The sequence below is a fragment of the Penicillium riverlandense genome, assembly GCF_028828495.1.
Source record: "Penicillium riverlandense strain IBT 135883 chromosome Unknown utg000006l_segment0_segment0, whole genome shotgun sequence".
In the NCBI taxonomy this organism is placed as follows: Eukaryota; Fungi; Ascomycota; class Eurotiomycetes; order Eurotiales; family Aspergillaceae; genus Penicillium; species Penicillium riverlandense.
This window is the reverse complement of record NW_026643197.1, coordinates 811,728-825,611: the sequence shown is the minus strand read 5'-3', so window position 1 is coordinate 825,611 and position 13,884 is coordinate 811,728. Positions and strand designations below refer to the sequence as shown.

The window sequence follows — 13,884 nt, the reverse complement described above, 5'->3', positions numbered from 1 at the left end:
AAACATGCTAAAGATATGCAGGATCGTGCAAGCCGTGAATTATGGCCCCTTTCAGCTTCAGTTTATGCATGTTGGGGGCATGTTGGTGGCTACGTATGACTCGTAAACCCCTGAACTTTTTCATGTCTACCACCGATCAGGCAAATGGACCTGTACTACTACCCTAAGGCGCCTGTACCATAGTAAGTTAGTGACAACGCCGGGCCCCGTCAGAGAACCATCCGTGAAAGAGATACCCTTGCCAATATGCCACCCATTTTATGGCTTCAATTACTGGAATTTTTAAGATAATCTTCTTTCTTTAATAGAAGTATATTTAGACGCTGTTAATTGTTCAAGGCCAGAGTTTTTCATGCCTACGGAAGAGATACCTCAGACTATGTAGTCTTTTGGCGACGCAGCCTTATGGTTGCAGTGTGGCGAGTGGATGTTGTCTGTCAGACGATTAAAGATGGTAAACTCTTAAGAATTACCGAATTACCCTATCATAGAAGTTCGGCAAATAAGTGACCGATGATTGGATGTACTAGCCTCGAGAATATCCAATGGGATCTATGTGCAACCTGCAATGTCATTGTCATTGTATAAAAAAGTCCAAATTCCACCAAACATGAAATAAAAGAAAGTATTTGCACAGATTTTCAATTCATAAGACCAAGAGTAAAATATATCGTTTAATAAGACATGGAAGAGCCGGAGTGGGAAGGGCGAGGACAGAGAGAGAGAAGAAAGACGATGGGTATCAAAAGTCGCGGGTGGGCAAGCGACTCGGACAGCATTGGGGATGGCGTGATGGTCCTCAATGCTGCGATGATGCTGTATGCAATGATGCATGAGGTGGTGGGTGTAGGTAGTGAGAAGAGGTTGGGGCGTGTCGCCATTCCGCAACGACGCGATGGCATGTGATGATTATGGAAAAAAATATGGTTCCAATCATTCGCCGTCGGCGAGCCTTAAGCAAATCGCTTGAAGATGATCTCAGGATCTTCATGCCATTCGTCCGCACTCACCCACATCTGTTCCTGGATTAGCACAATGCGACAGAAATGGACGATGCGAACATACCTTTCTGAACGTGCTGAGGCCGGCGAGAATGCTGCCGCCAATCCACGTGGTGTATTTCCGCTCCGCAGGTGCAGAGATTCGGATCTTCATATCCTCAACGGCTAGTCGTTTGATCTCGCGCATCAACCGGTCGGGGAAGTTCTTGCACAGTGTCGAGCCGCCCGAGAGCACAATGTTGAGGTATAGTGACTTGCGCAGGTCAAGGTCTGTGCGGGCAATGGCGTCCTGGACAATCTGGTGCACGCCGGGGTACTCGAGGCCGATGAGTTCTGGATCGAACAGGATCTCGGGGGCACGGTAGCGTTCTTGGCCGATCTATAATGCAAATCATGAGTATGTTTATCTTGAACGATTCGAATAAGACCGACCTTGATCTTGTGTCCATCGGGCAAGACGTAGTCAACCGCTTTGGCATCCGATTTGTGGTAGCTGCTTATCCACTCCTTCTCTTCGCGTTTCGGGTCCAGCGAGACGTAGCACACCTTCTCCTTGATCATGCGGACCACTTCCTTCTCGGCGCTGGTGTGCAGCACATGGCCGGCCTTCCGCAGCAGCACCTGCAGCTGTTCCGTGACATCGCGACCGGCGACATCGATCCTCCGAATGCTGTTAGGGATTGCGAATCCCTCAAACACGGGCACGGCGTGGGAGACACCATCGCCTGAATCCAGAACCACACCGGTCGTACGACCCGACGCGTAAAGCGACAGTACGGCCTGAATCGACATGTACAGGGCGGGTACATTGAATGCCTCGAACATGAGCTGGGCAGCGATATCGCGGTTGGCGCGTGGGTTGAGCGGCGGCTCGGTCAGGAGCACGGGGTGTTCTTCGGGCAGGGTTTTCAGCTCGTTCTCGTAGACGTAGTGCCAGATAGACTCCATATCCTCCCAGTTAGTGACGATCCCATGTTCCAGCGGGTATCGGATCTTCAGCAGACCGCGGAGATCCTGTGCGCGCTGGCCGATGAACGAGTCTCCTTCCAGGCCGCCGGCCATCACCCGCGGGTGTTTAGGACGGCCGACGAATGAGGGGAAGTAACACGACGGAATCTCCTCGCCTGCGAACCCGGCTCGGATCGTTCCGCTGCCATTGTCGATGACGATGGGCACATTGTGCAGGGTTGCCTCAGCCATTGCGCGGGGAGAGGGGGGTGTGGGTGAGCGAGGTGCGCGGAGTGTGTGGTGGCCACTCGGCCTAGAATGGGGCGCTGAGTATCACAGGGGCGATTGGGCGAGGATTATTGGAACATGGACGGTGGTGTTCGGTGGGCGGTGATGGGCGTCGATGCAGTTCAGGAGTTGGTTTTCGTCGCGCTCGGGTGTCAACAAGGAGCTTGGGCCAATGGGGGTGGCCCATTGTGCTGCTCCGGTTGTATACTCTACACACTACTTTTGTTTATGATGTGTCAATTGCTGTACTTGAGGGAAAATGCATTCTTTCGGGAGGAAAGAAGTCAAGTAGAATCCCAAATTGTTAAATTGTACCGCTAGAACGAACCCCTGTTATGCCAATGCGTTATTTCGTAACGTCATCAAGTCATCGAAATAAATAAAAGGAAAAACGCCTTGCTTGAAAAAATCATCTTGCGTAGAGAAGCCATCCTTTAGAGAAACTACCCCGTTTAGTCCAAGAATCCCAACTCGTCGTTCAAGGATTCGCGAATAAAAGGGCGCGGACTACGGCCATTTTCAACCGGTGGCCAGCCAGGGCGGCGAAGTCGGAGAGCCTCGGCCTTGCGGACAGCTGGGCACAATTCCCTGTCGCGTGGTTAGATCAAGTATTCGCAGCATGGAATAACAGGGCAACTTACTCGGCAGCAGTAGCAACGACATACCCCTGTCGGTGCATCTCATGGGCCAGTTCCATCTGGTGGTTGTCCTGGAGGTCTGGGTTTGGAACAACCACCAGAGGCACACCCAGTCGCAGGGCTTCGAGGATGCTGCCAGTACCTTTTATAATCATCAGCTTGGGGCAATAGTAGCAAGAGTGCTCGTCCGTACCAGCGTGCGTCAAAATCATTCCACCGACTCGGTTCTCAGCAGGGCAAGGTTTGGCCATGCTCATGTCCTGAGACAGGCCCTCCGTTTTGAAATCGAAGCCGTTGACTTGGATGACCCCATTGCTTGCAGTGTCTGTCTGGTGGCGATCAATGAAATCGGCGACGTAAGCCAGGTCCGGACCATACTGGATGGTCAGGTGGGTATAGTTGTGCTGTCGCAGGGCCTCGAGGAAGTCTTCAGTCGCAACATGGGTTAACAGTTGCGTGAACGAGGCGGTCGCTCCAACAGTGACAAAGCAGTGCTTGGCCAAGTTAGGCATCCGGTCGTGGTCCATTTCATCCATGATGCGGAAAAAGAGGAAGAAGTAGAAGAAGCGACAAGTGCAGCCAGTCACAGGTTGATAAAGTCTATCCTAAAAGCGGTTAGCGCAAAGTGCACATTCACGTGACCATATTCCCGAAAAACATCAGTCACTGGTCGTTCTTTCCTTCACGCAGACAATGGCCTTACCACTGCGGTCAATGGGCCGCCCGGCTCGCCTGCTGGCCTGCAGAGGCCCAGCCATTACCGCTACACGCTACTTTTCAGCCTCTCCCTTCCGCTACATGCCCGAAGACCCGGTCATGCCACCTCCACCCCCAGACCCTCAAGCCGAAGATTTCCCTTCAATGCCCGAGTACTCGCCCGATCGGCTCTCCAAAGCGGAGCGGTCTATGTATGACATGATGTCGCCCGAAGACCGGGCAGCCTTTGATGAGCAGAACCGCCACATGGTGGCAGAGTTCAACGACGTGAACAAGCGGAAGGCCATGTTTGCGGAGCTAGACAAGAAAGTCCGCGACATTGACAAGGAAGAGGATCTGCGGTTTGAGGATATTCGGACCAAGCAGCGTGGATTCTGGGCCAAGTACGACGATGACGAGTTCGCCCAGGTGGAGGACGGCGACGAGGAGATTCACGATGACGAAATCACCTCGATGGCCCATGCGGAATTGGAACTGCACCGCGAGATGCGAGAATATGCCCGCATCACGGCATGGGATATGCCAATGCTGAGCAGTAAGACGAGTTGCCCTTTTCCATTCCAGCGGCAATCGGCTAACCCGAACAGAACTCGCAAAACCTTTTACTCTGCCTCCTAACACCCACATCCTCCGCTTCCGCTACACCACATACCTGGGCGAGCAACATCCCGCCGAGCCCAAGGTCGTTGTGGAACTCGCCTCCCAGGACCTGACACCCAAGTACCTCACCGAGGCCCAGCGCCAGACCTTCCTGAAGCTAGTGGGTCCGCGGTACAACCCGCAGACGGACATTGTGAAAATGTCCTGCGAGAAATTCGGGTCGCGCGCACAGAATAAGCGGTATCTGGCCGATGTGGTCAACGTGCTTATCAAGGAGGCCAAGGAAGGGGACTCCTTCGCAGACGTGCCACTCGATCTGCGCCACCACAAGCCCAAGGTCCGGCCACAGTTCCCAGAGTCGTGGAAGATGACCGAAGAGCGCCGGAAACAGCTGGCGGCACGGCGCGCGGAGCGATTGAGTCTGGAGCAGGAGCAGCAGGCCATTGTCGATGGCCAAGCTGTTCTCCAAGAGGCTGTCCGGACCCTTCCGTCTTTGAATCCTGCTTTGAAGGCCAAGGCTGATGCGGAGCGGGAGAAGGTCGCGGTCAAGGTTGGTGGATCTCGTGCACAGCGACCGGTTCGCCGGTGAGAGCTGTAGGTGATGTACGGGGCTGTGTATTTGATAGCTGGTTTTTAGACATTTGCGGCTGGCGCATATCTCAGGAAGTCTATCCGCTTCATTTAAATGTACTATACTCATTATTTCATTCAATCATACCTATCCATGTTTATCGGAAGTGTGCATAAATGCTGTTATATTTGGATAACCTTGAACCCAAACATATGCGAGTACATAGGCCTCGGTGGAATCAAGGTTGCATGGAGTCCAGGTCTCCGATGCATCTACAGTCTACTAGCAAGATTAATCTAATGGGGATAAGAAGCACAATTAATAAAGAAGAACAAAGCGTCGGGTTGTTAACCCAAGTCCCGGCCAAGCCAGCAGTCAATAGGAAAGATGTATCAAGGAAGGGTCCCAATCAAGACCTCAAGGTCAATCGAGTCCCAAACAACACATCTATCCCTTTGCCAGTGGCAGCCAGTTAAGTAGCTCATGCACTATCTCAGAACTGTAGAGTGACATCCTATCTCCCTGTGAACAAGAAGCACCTGGACAAGTCCCTTCTCCATCTTGAGGCATGTGAATGGTCGTCAAAACATAGAGGAAACAACATGAGAAGAACAAAAAGGCAAGGCGAAACAAAACAACGGGGGCAGCGGGAGCCATAGAAAAGCAGAAGATACAGGGGGGAAAAAAAAGGCAAGAAGATCAAAAGAAGAAAAATTCAAAGATCCGTCACTCAAAAAATCAAGAAAAGCGTTCTTTCACAAGTGCCGTCCATGTTCCATATCAACTCCATTTTCCGTATCAACTCCAGGTTCATCATCCATGTGAAAATTCCACGCCATGCACCAGTAGATCGTTGTTGTATTGGGTGGGTCCTCGTTGAGTATTACCAGCTTTGATAGAGAGGGTCGGTATACTAATTTTTTCTTTAATTAGCTGGCACATACCAACCCGGTTCCATGTCGAAAGAGAAGAAAGCCATGTCCCGACATGGAAACAAAAGATGACAAAAGCAAAAAGCGGAATCAGGAGATCCACCCAGTTGTGTTGTGATATTGTTCAGGTCCGCCTACTGAGAGGCGGTAGAACCATTCACGAGGCAGTAGCCTGAAGCCCCAGCCTTTACCGTGGCATTGCTATCGTGCTTCAAGTGCTGGCGACGAGAACCGATCAAACCCCAGTGGTGCAACACCTCATTCTGGTCAAGGGGCTCGCTATCGGCAACTAGCTCGCTGATGGGGGAGCTGAGATGCTCCAGAGGCTCGGGAGAGCCAATGGACCCAGCGCCGTCAATGGAAGCGCCAACCTTGCGGTGGCGGTGGTAGTAGGGGCGAGATCGGAACGGGTCGAAGGGACGAGTATCCTTGATCTGCACACCACCGTTGGAAGAGTTGGTCTCGTTGTCCCACAGACGGCGAGCCCTGCCGCGCCAGTTGCGCTTCTCCCAATGCTTGGGCTGAGAGGCGGTGGGGGTGTAGTGATCTGTGTATGTTAGTGTCTAGGAAATTTTACGTTAGAAAATGGACGAGGCATACCGTCATTGTTAAAGAAACGGGTGTTCGACGCATTAGCGCCACCAGGGTAACCGCCATAGTTGCTGTGACCAGGGCCATGTTCGTAAGTGGTTGTGTGCACCTCCTCATCAAGGTCTGTAAGCAGATCAAACTTGTCCAAGTGGTCAACGTTAGGATAGGAAACATCAGGATACGTCTGACAAGGACCGGCCGCCGAGCTGGCGAATGCAGGTCCACTCACGGCACGCTGTCCAGTGTGGACATAGAGGGGCCCATGGTGTTGGTTGGAGTCAACAGCGGCAACAGGAGCAATAGGAGCAACTGGAGCAATGGGAGGAGCAATGGAAACCTGCACCATTCCAGCGCCGAGATCAGGCTGAGGATTGGTAATTTTCTGAACACTAGTAACGGCCCGGGCAACGATATCCCCAGTGATAACATGCGCGGCGGTCTGAGGCGGGCTCTGAGGGGCGTTCTGCGGGTTGTACTCGATCGCCTTGACATTGCTTTGCTGCTCGTTGGTCAGGCTCGGAACACGAGAGCCACCCTGGCCCAGGAGACTGTGGACATTGAACTTCTCGCGATACCAACGTGGGATGTCGCGAAGACCCAGACGCTCTAGCATGGCCAGGTCGGTGGGCATCTCATGCTTGTAGAGGCAACCTACCGGGCTGGGTGTTAGTTTGAAAGAGAGCAAAGAGTGTGTATGTATACGTACCCTGCTGCTGGTAGTCGCACTCGCCGTGGCGGATCCAGTACGAACAGTACTCCTTCTTGCTGTTGTGCTGTAGTACCAAAGTCAGATAGGTAATATATCCGGATACCGGGCTGTTTGAGACTTACGTGCTTGCCATTTCCACTTCCACTGCCAGTGGCACTGCCGCTACCATTTCCACCATTTGCATCGTTGGACTGAGCAACAGGAGCGTTGGACAGGGCCACAACCATGTTGTTGCCGTTGGGAATACCCTCGATGGGGATGGTCGGGTCAATACCGCGGTAAATGAAGCTCTGGGCAGCAGCACGCAGGTTCGGGGTGGTGTTTGGGTCAGTAATCATAATGTTGAGCAGACGCTGGAGCTCAATAAGGGATTCCTGGGTGATGTAGGTACGATTCGCAAGGATATTGAGGTCTTCAATGATCCAGGCCTCATTTCGAGCCATGGAAACACCACAGCTGGTCATGCCATGGGTCTCCGCGACAGTGATGGTACGCGGGACGCCATGAATGTGGACATGATCGGGCAGGTCGTCCATCGCAATGAGCGGAGTCAAGGTGCCGGTAGGGCGGGTGCAGAAGTACATAGGACGGTTTGAAGTGCTCATCATGAGTAGAGGCTTGTCTTCTGATCGGACAAGGAAGTCGGATACGTGACCAAGAGGTAAGTATAGATCGGTAGGGATACAGAGAGGTAAAGATATGAAGAGTGGAGAGGGTCGGAAGGAAGAAGTGCTGTTGTGGGAAATTGAAGAGGAAAGGCAAAGAAGAAAGAGAAGAAGAGGGAAGATAAGCGAGAGTGAACTTGCGCAAGTAGAGACAACTATCCCATTTCCTGGAGTGAATATCTACGCTCTTTATTGTCTCTCATGCATCAAAGCGGAACTTGCCAGAACGCCGTTCACTAGTTAGAAATAATAGAGGCATTCATGCAGGAAACCTATTCATTGTAGAGGGCATCTACCAACATCTAGGCGGCGACATCATGATGGTAGTGAATTCCGGATGGTTAGATTTGAAGTGCTCCAGGTTTGTTGATATAGACTGATCCGGACCCAGTCACTCCACAGCAAGATTTGTGTGCACTGTCACATGCAAGAGAGCTGCAGGGACGTCTGCCTGCAGGAAAGAAAGCCAATATGACAACCTTCCATGAGTTTGCGAATCTTGGGCCTCTGCTCTAAGCGGGACGGGTATAACATCTGCTGCACGGGTACCTGCAGAAGCCATCTTAAGATGTTTTTTTCTTCTATGCCGCGTATATGCTATACATCTACTCCATGACTGCCTTACATACCTTCCTTTGATGTTTCCAGGACTAGGCGAGCAACCTGGAAAGTTTGTTTACACAAAAAAATTGTATTAATGTTTTTTAGATTAAAATTTCACCCCAGAAAAGTGTACAAATTAGAAGAATTCAACTAAAATAAAGCTTTCAGTAGAGATATATAATTTGGTTACAAAGTAGATCTGTTTGGTTGTGAAAGGTTTGCGAAACGAAAACTTACGACTTTTATCAAAAATGTGGAATATTATCATCATGATGGATTTTCATACATAGCATATATATATGAAGCTTATTATTGTCAAAAAGTTGCTGTAAACAAGCCCTTCACCCCATACTCTAGATGCCTTGACGTCGTCGGCACTGGTCAAGTGACCTGGCTTGACCTAATTGCTTGCCGCGCCGAATATACCCCCGCACCATCATTGAGCAAAGAATAGTGGAAAGTCCAACCCGAAAGCTAAAAGAAAGTAATTTCATAAATTATATATTGAGAAATAAATTAATCAATTCGGATTCGCTCTGCAACTTGGTCGGAAGAATGTGTTACTTGCTGCCAACTCACCCATCTTCAAAACGTGCAAACTTGTAGACAAAGTACTCGACCAGGACTATTTGTTATGTGCTTTCGTCATGTCTACATGGCATATTGGATAGAATTTTGAATGTATTTGTAAACTACATGTAGTTAAAACATAGAAACACAGGGGTATTTGTGATCATCAGTCATGAAGAGAGACCGAGGACGCCGGGAACACCCCTATCTCGCTCTTAAATTTGTACAACCAGGAAAACGAAAATGAAAGTGAAAAATCACGCAATCGCGCAATCCATTTCGGAAGAAAACATCTTCGTCGGTCGATCACCAGCTACCGTACCACGCGGAGTCTCAGTCACCGCTTCGCAATTTCCGACAAGTTATGAGAACCGTTGGAAATATTCAAACCTCCTCAGCGGGGTGAGAAGGCAGAGGTCTGTGAAGAATTGAAGCAGGCGCCTGGCGGGCTGGGGCAAAATATGGTGAAGTGTAAGTTTCATGCGGCCGATCCTGCTTCGCGGTCGTCAAGCCAGTAGCGATGGGTTGGAAGACGGATGATTGAGAAGCGAGAAATCGAGCAGCGAATGAACCTTCAGGTATGGGGTTCTGGGAGGTTTGATGATGAGTGGGTTGGGCAGCCACAGCGAGAGCCGGCTTCCGTTCAAGTGCGTTCAAGTGACCGACAACACCGCGCAGATACTTCTGCGCCAAGACGATGTGTACTGGGTTCTCGGTGCTCTTTGACAATGCGGCTATCATTCGACGGATCTGGGTTAGAGACTGTAAGTGTGGGCAAGAGCGATGCTTGCCGAAATGCGCTAGACCGCAAAGCGGACAGTGCTCGACGCCAGCCAACTTCAGTGGACATCCACCACTTGGATGATTTTGGCCGCAGACGACGCACGCACGCCGAAGTGTGGTGTTGATGTTGTTGGGAGTAGGAATTGGTAGTTTAGGAGAAGAGTTGGGTAGTTTGGGAGACTGGACTGGAACGAATGGACGAGCTGGAAAGGAGGTTTGTCGGTCAGTAAAGAGAAACCCGGGCAATGACACGGCCAGACAGGCGGAAGGTGACGACCTTACGTTTGACTTGAAGCGGAGGCGGCTCACTCTCCGTTAAATCGATGATTTCCGGCGCTGCCTCGATTTCACTCGACTCCGATTCGTCAGCCTCATCGTCAGCCTCATCGTCATCCTCTGCTGGCTCGAACTCTTGATCAGTGTTGCCCATCTTCGGCTGTTTCACAGGCGGGAGCTCAATTGATTCGTCCTTGGTACGGTAGTTGACTGCTGCTCGCTTGCGCTTGCCACGACCAAGACCCTCCGCTTTTTCCTGGGCCTCTTTTGCAGCTGCGAGCTCACGTTCTCGGAGGATCCGATCCCAAAGCGTTCCATCCACAGGCGTAATTTCACCTTCGGTTACGTCCTCGAGAGTTCCATGGTCATTCTGCCACACGCGCGCAAAGTTGAATTGAGACTGGTCGGTAGTGGTTGTGTCCTGCACAATTTTAATTGCCTGCTCCGCTTGGCTTCGGTCCAACAGTCTGTCAATTGACTCGGGGGTGTATGTGATAACTGCAGAATCATCGTCAAATAGTGCTTCAGCGCCGTGTCGGAGGATAGATTCCAAATCCTCTTCGTCTTCATCCTCTATGCGTTCGATAAGCACGTGGTCCAATGCCAATTTTTTCTTGCCCTTTTCCATAATCCGTTCTTCCACGGTATCTCGGGTAACCAGGTGGAATACAAGAACTGTGTTTTTCTGACCAATTCGATGTGCACGGGAAAGTGCTTGCATATCCTGCTTCGGGTTGAAATCTGGGTCCATAATGATGACGGTATCTGCACTTGCAAGGTTAATGCCGACGCCGCCGGAGCGGGTAGACAATAGGAACGCGAAATAAGGAGAATCGGAAGCATTGAAGTCGTCGATCTGTGCCTGCTTCTCTAACGACGTCAAACTACCATCCAGGCGACGGTATCTGTATTCGATTCCAAGGTCATCAAGGAAGTCCTCAACGATGTTCAGATTCTCCAGAAACTGGCTGAAGATCAAGACTCGGTGTCCGCGTTCCCGCAATCTCGGCAGCATTAGGCCAAGTAGCTGAAGCTTTCCAGACGCCCCTACCAAGTGCTGGTGTGAAACAGCCGCATCATAGTGAAGTGTCCGTTCTTCGATATTGCGACTGTAAACGAAGGGGTGACAGAGACACTTTCGGAGCTGCATCAACATATTATTCAAGTTCTGCCGCTCGGATTTCTTCAATTGGCCTTTCTGACAAATTGCCTTGATCAGCTCTGGGCTTTTGCTGAGTATTGACTTGTAGAGCTTCTTCTGCACAGTAGACATAGAGACGGGAACGATTATCTGTACCATCGGCGGCAAGAACGGTAGAACTTCGGCCTTGGTGCGGCGTAAGAAAAAAGGCCGGATCATGTCGTGCAAGGCCCGAATATTGTCCGAAGTAAGGTCTCCATACTGCTGTTCTAATTGCGCCGCATCTCTGCTTGCATCAAGAAACTGAACCAAATTGAGCAGCTCCCGGATATTGTTCTGAAGAGGTGTGCCTGTAAGCAGGGCTCGGAAACCGAGCTTCGGGTGCATGTGGTGAAGACGCTTGTAGAGTAGAGACTTGTCGTTCTTGAGGCGTTGTCCCTCATCAACCACCAAGCCTGCCCATTTGATCTTGTCAATCTTAGTCCAGTCGTGGACGATGCTCTCGTAGGAGGCGATCACGACGTGGCATCGGAGGTCTTTGCCGTCGGGGAACATCTCATAGTCCCAGGCCATCTGACGAGCGAGCGAAGAACCATAGTATGTGACTACCCGGATCTTAGGTGCCCAAGCCTTGATCTCGCGACGCCAATTCTGACAAGTTGAGTTAGGAGCGACCACTAGAAACGGCCAGCAGCCGTGCTCTATGAGAGTCGCAAATAGGCCAATGGCTTGAATGGTTTTTCCAAGGCCCATATCGTCAGCAAGAATGCAATTTTTCTGCTGTAGAAACTTGTAATAGAGCCAATTGACGCCATCCAGCTGATATTCCATGAGAACGCCAACCCCCGTCATCAGCTCTGGCTGTGAGTTCAATACAAGGCTTGTCTCAAAATTTTGCGTTCGAAGCTGCGAGAGACGGTCTTCCATGTCAGGCGGAGGGCGAATACTATCCTGATATGCCCAGTCATTGAAAGCGGATTTGAAATCGTCCCATTGAGCCTCGAAGGGGAGCGGGGGCGATTCCCACACCGAGTCTTCATACGGTAAGCCTTTGTACTTGACATAGGCGCGTTCGACCATCTCAGGATCCGTTTTGTCGTCTGGCATAGTCGCAGCCTCTGAGTACACAACGTCGAATAAAATATCAACTCGAAGAAATTCCTCGGGAATAGCTTCTTCGGCATTTGAAATAGGTTTTGGAGCCTTGTTGAAGAATTTTTGACGCATCGTGTGGAGAGTGACACCCCAGAGCCAGTCACCACGGACCCAAGTGACACGGAAGTAGGACATTTTCTTCCATTTGACCAGATATTCTTTGTCGATCTCTGGAACAAGCTCAACCAGGCGGCCGGTCAGGGCTTTTTTGGCTTCAGGGTTGGCTGGTCGCCAGGCGACGATAGTTTCCACATCTCCAGGGGCATCAGAGCAATTCTTGCACTGCCAGTGCAGGCTAAACTGAGCGAATAATGCCTCGATATGACTCTGTTCTGCCACAGAATCTCCTTCTCCCAGCAAATGACGTAGATGAAAACCTCGATGGCAATCGACGCAACGGAAAAGAATACCGTCCATGTTTTTGCGGTTGACTGTGGACATATCCACAGGAGCAACTGGACCTATGCCTCCATTTTCAATTTGCAGCTGCTGTTCTTCATGGGATGTAAGACGCTCTCGCAGAGGTGTTGACATCGGGCCTTCTTGCTTGCATCCCGCACAGTAGCCCAAATGAGGGCATACATCGTGCCGTTCGTTGTCAACTCCCAAGCAGTTATGGCACTGGAGAATAAATCCATCCTGGATTTTCGTGACTAGATGCTTTCGAGCGCTTCGCAAACCTAGGCAAGATTGATGGTATGAAGATGTGCACCCCTGGCAGAACACCAAAGGCCCCTTCTCGGGATGATCATCGTAGCTCTTGCAGACGGAGCAATACAGGCAGTGCCACTCTCTAAACTCGTCGCCAGGTGGACGCTGGTAGAAGAACTCCCGCGCCCCGGCGAATTTCTGTTGTCGCTGTGCCTTGGCCACGGGCTCATAATCGGAAAGGTCATCCTCCAATCGCTCTCGTAGGTTTTTCCGCAGAGATTTCCTTTGTCGACTCGACGTACGGGTAGGGGTTGACCTCTTTCTCCTCAACCGGCGCAGACCATACGCGGGTTTAACATCATCGTTGTCTGAATCTTCAAAGTCTATGGGGTGAGTGTATCGGGCTGCAGTTGCGCGGCGCGGTGGGCGCCGAGTGCTAGGAAATCTCGGCGATTGCATTTCGGATCCATTCTCAGATGCTGCGCCGTCGGTGAATAGAAATGCATATCGCGAGAAACGACGTGTTCCAACGGCTTGACTTTCATCGTCACTCGAGTCTGATTCCTCATTGGGCTCTGATCCTTCCGTGAACTCGCCCAGCGACTGCAGTCCGTTGTCCATGTTTGATAGCTGAGAGTATGACATCTACGCGAGGTATGAGCGATCAGCAAGGGACGGGGACTGAGAATGGCCTAATTTACTGTCTCGCGCTCGCCACTTTGGAGTTTGACGGTGTATGTAGACCCACGGTCGGTCAAATTCACTTCCAAGACACGGTCAATGGCAAAATGACCGGGCAGGAACTCGTACTCCTCGGAGTTGTCAACTGCTGGAATATGAATAGCGATCCCTGTCTCCACCTGGACATCTTTGGAGGCAAGCCAGGTGGGGTGGGACTCAGCTGAAGTGGAGAACATTGTGAGAGATTTTGTGGTGTTTTGAAAGTGACAAGACAATCGGCATTGATGGTAGGGAACGCATGTGCGGTTCCCTATCAGGAAGTGATACCAGACACGAAGGTAGATGAGAGGAGGTGTGTTCAATG

At 51.0% G+C, this 13,884-nt stretch overlaps 5 protein-coding genes across 5 annotated transcripts; 1 reads left to right on the top strand and 4 right to left on the bottom strand.

Annotated features, from left to right (window-relative positions):
* Positions 1 to 953: 953 nt before the first annotated feature.
* Positions 954 to 2,201, bottom strand: N7474_006572 (actin-related protein ArpA; the record flags this gene model as incomplete). The annotated part of the gene is made up of 3 exons (XM_057197982.1): positions 954 to 1,016; positions 1,066 to 1,380; positions 1,434 to 2,201. The coding sequence occupies 3 exons, from the start codon at positions 2,199 to 2,201 to the stop codon at positions 954 to 956; spliced, it is 1,146 nt and encodes a 381-aa protein (XP_057051422.1).
* Positions 2,202 to 2,689: 488 nt separating this feature from the next.
* On the bottom strand, positions 2,690 to 3,411 carry alg13 (N-acetylglucosaminyldiphosphodolichol N-acetylglucosaminyltransferase catalytic subunit ALG13; the record flags this gene model as incomplete). Its single annotated transcript, XM_057197981.1, has 3 exons — positions 2,690 to 2,825; positions 2,879 to 3,017; positions 3,069 to 3,411. The coding sequence occupies 3 exons, from the start codon at positions 3,409 to 3,411 to the stop codon at positions 2,690 to 2,692; spliced, it is 618 nt and encodes a 205-aa protein (XP_057051421.1).
* Positions 3,412 to 3,568: 157 nt separating this feature from the next.
* On the top strand, positions 3,569 to 4,781 carry N7474_006570 (mitochondrial 37S ribosomal protein mS35; the record flags this gene model as incomplete). Its single annotated transcript, XM_057197980.1, has 2 exons — positions 3,569 to 4,127; positions 4,180 to 4,781. The coding sequence occupies 2 exons, from the start codon at positions 3,569 to 3,571 to the stop codon at positions 4,779 to 4,781; spliced, it is 1,161 nt and encodes a 386-aa protein (XP_057051420.1).
* A 1,048-nt stretch (positions 4,782 to 5,829) lies between these two features.
* N7474_006569 (uncharacterized protein) lies at positions 5,830 to 7,603 on the bottom strand (the record flags this gene model as incomplete). The annotated part of the gene is made up of 4 exons (XM_057197979.1): positions 5,830 to 6,242; positions 6,296 to 6,937; positions 6,993 to 7,059; positions 7,118 to 7,603. The coding sequence occupies 4 exons, from the start codon at positions 7,601 to 7,603 to the stop codon at positions 5,830 to 5,832; spliced, it is 1,608 nt and encodes a 535-aa protein (XP_057051419.1).
* A 1,614-nt stretch (positions 7,604 to 9,217) lies between these two features.
* N7474_006568 (uncharacterized protein) lies at positions 9,218 to 13,756 on the bottom strand (the record flags this gene model as incomplete). The annotated part of the gene is made up of 3 exons (XM_057197978.1): positions 9,218 to 9,819; positions 9,899 to 13,484; positions 13,541 to 13,756. The coding sequence occupies 3 exons, from the start codon at positions 13,754 to 13,756 to the stop codon at positions 9,218 to 9,220; spliced, it is 4,404 nt and encodes a 1,467-aa protein (XP_057051418.1).
* Between the last annotated feature and the right edge of the window lie 128 nt (positions 13,757 to 13,884).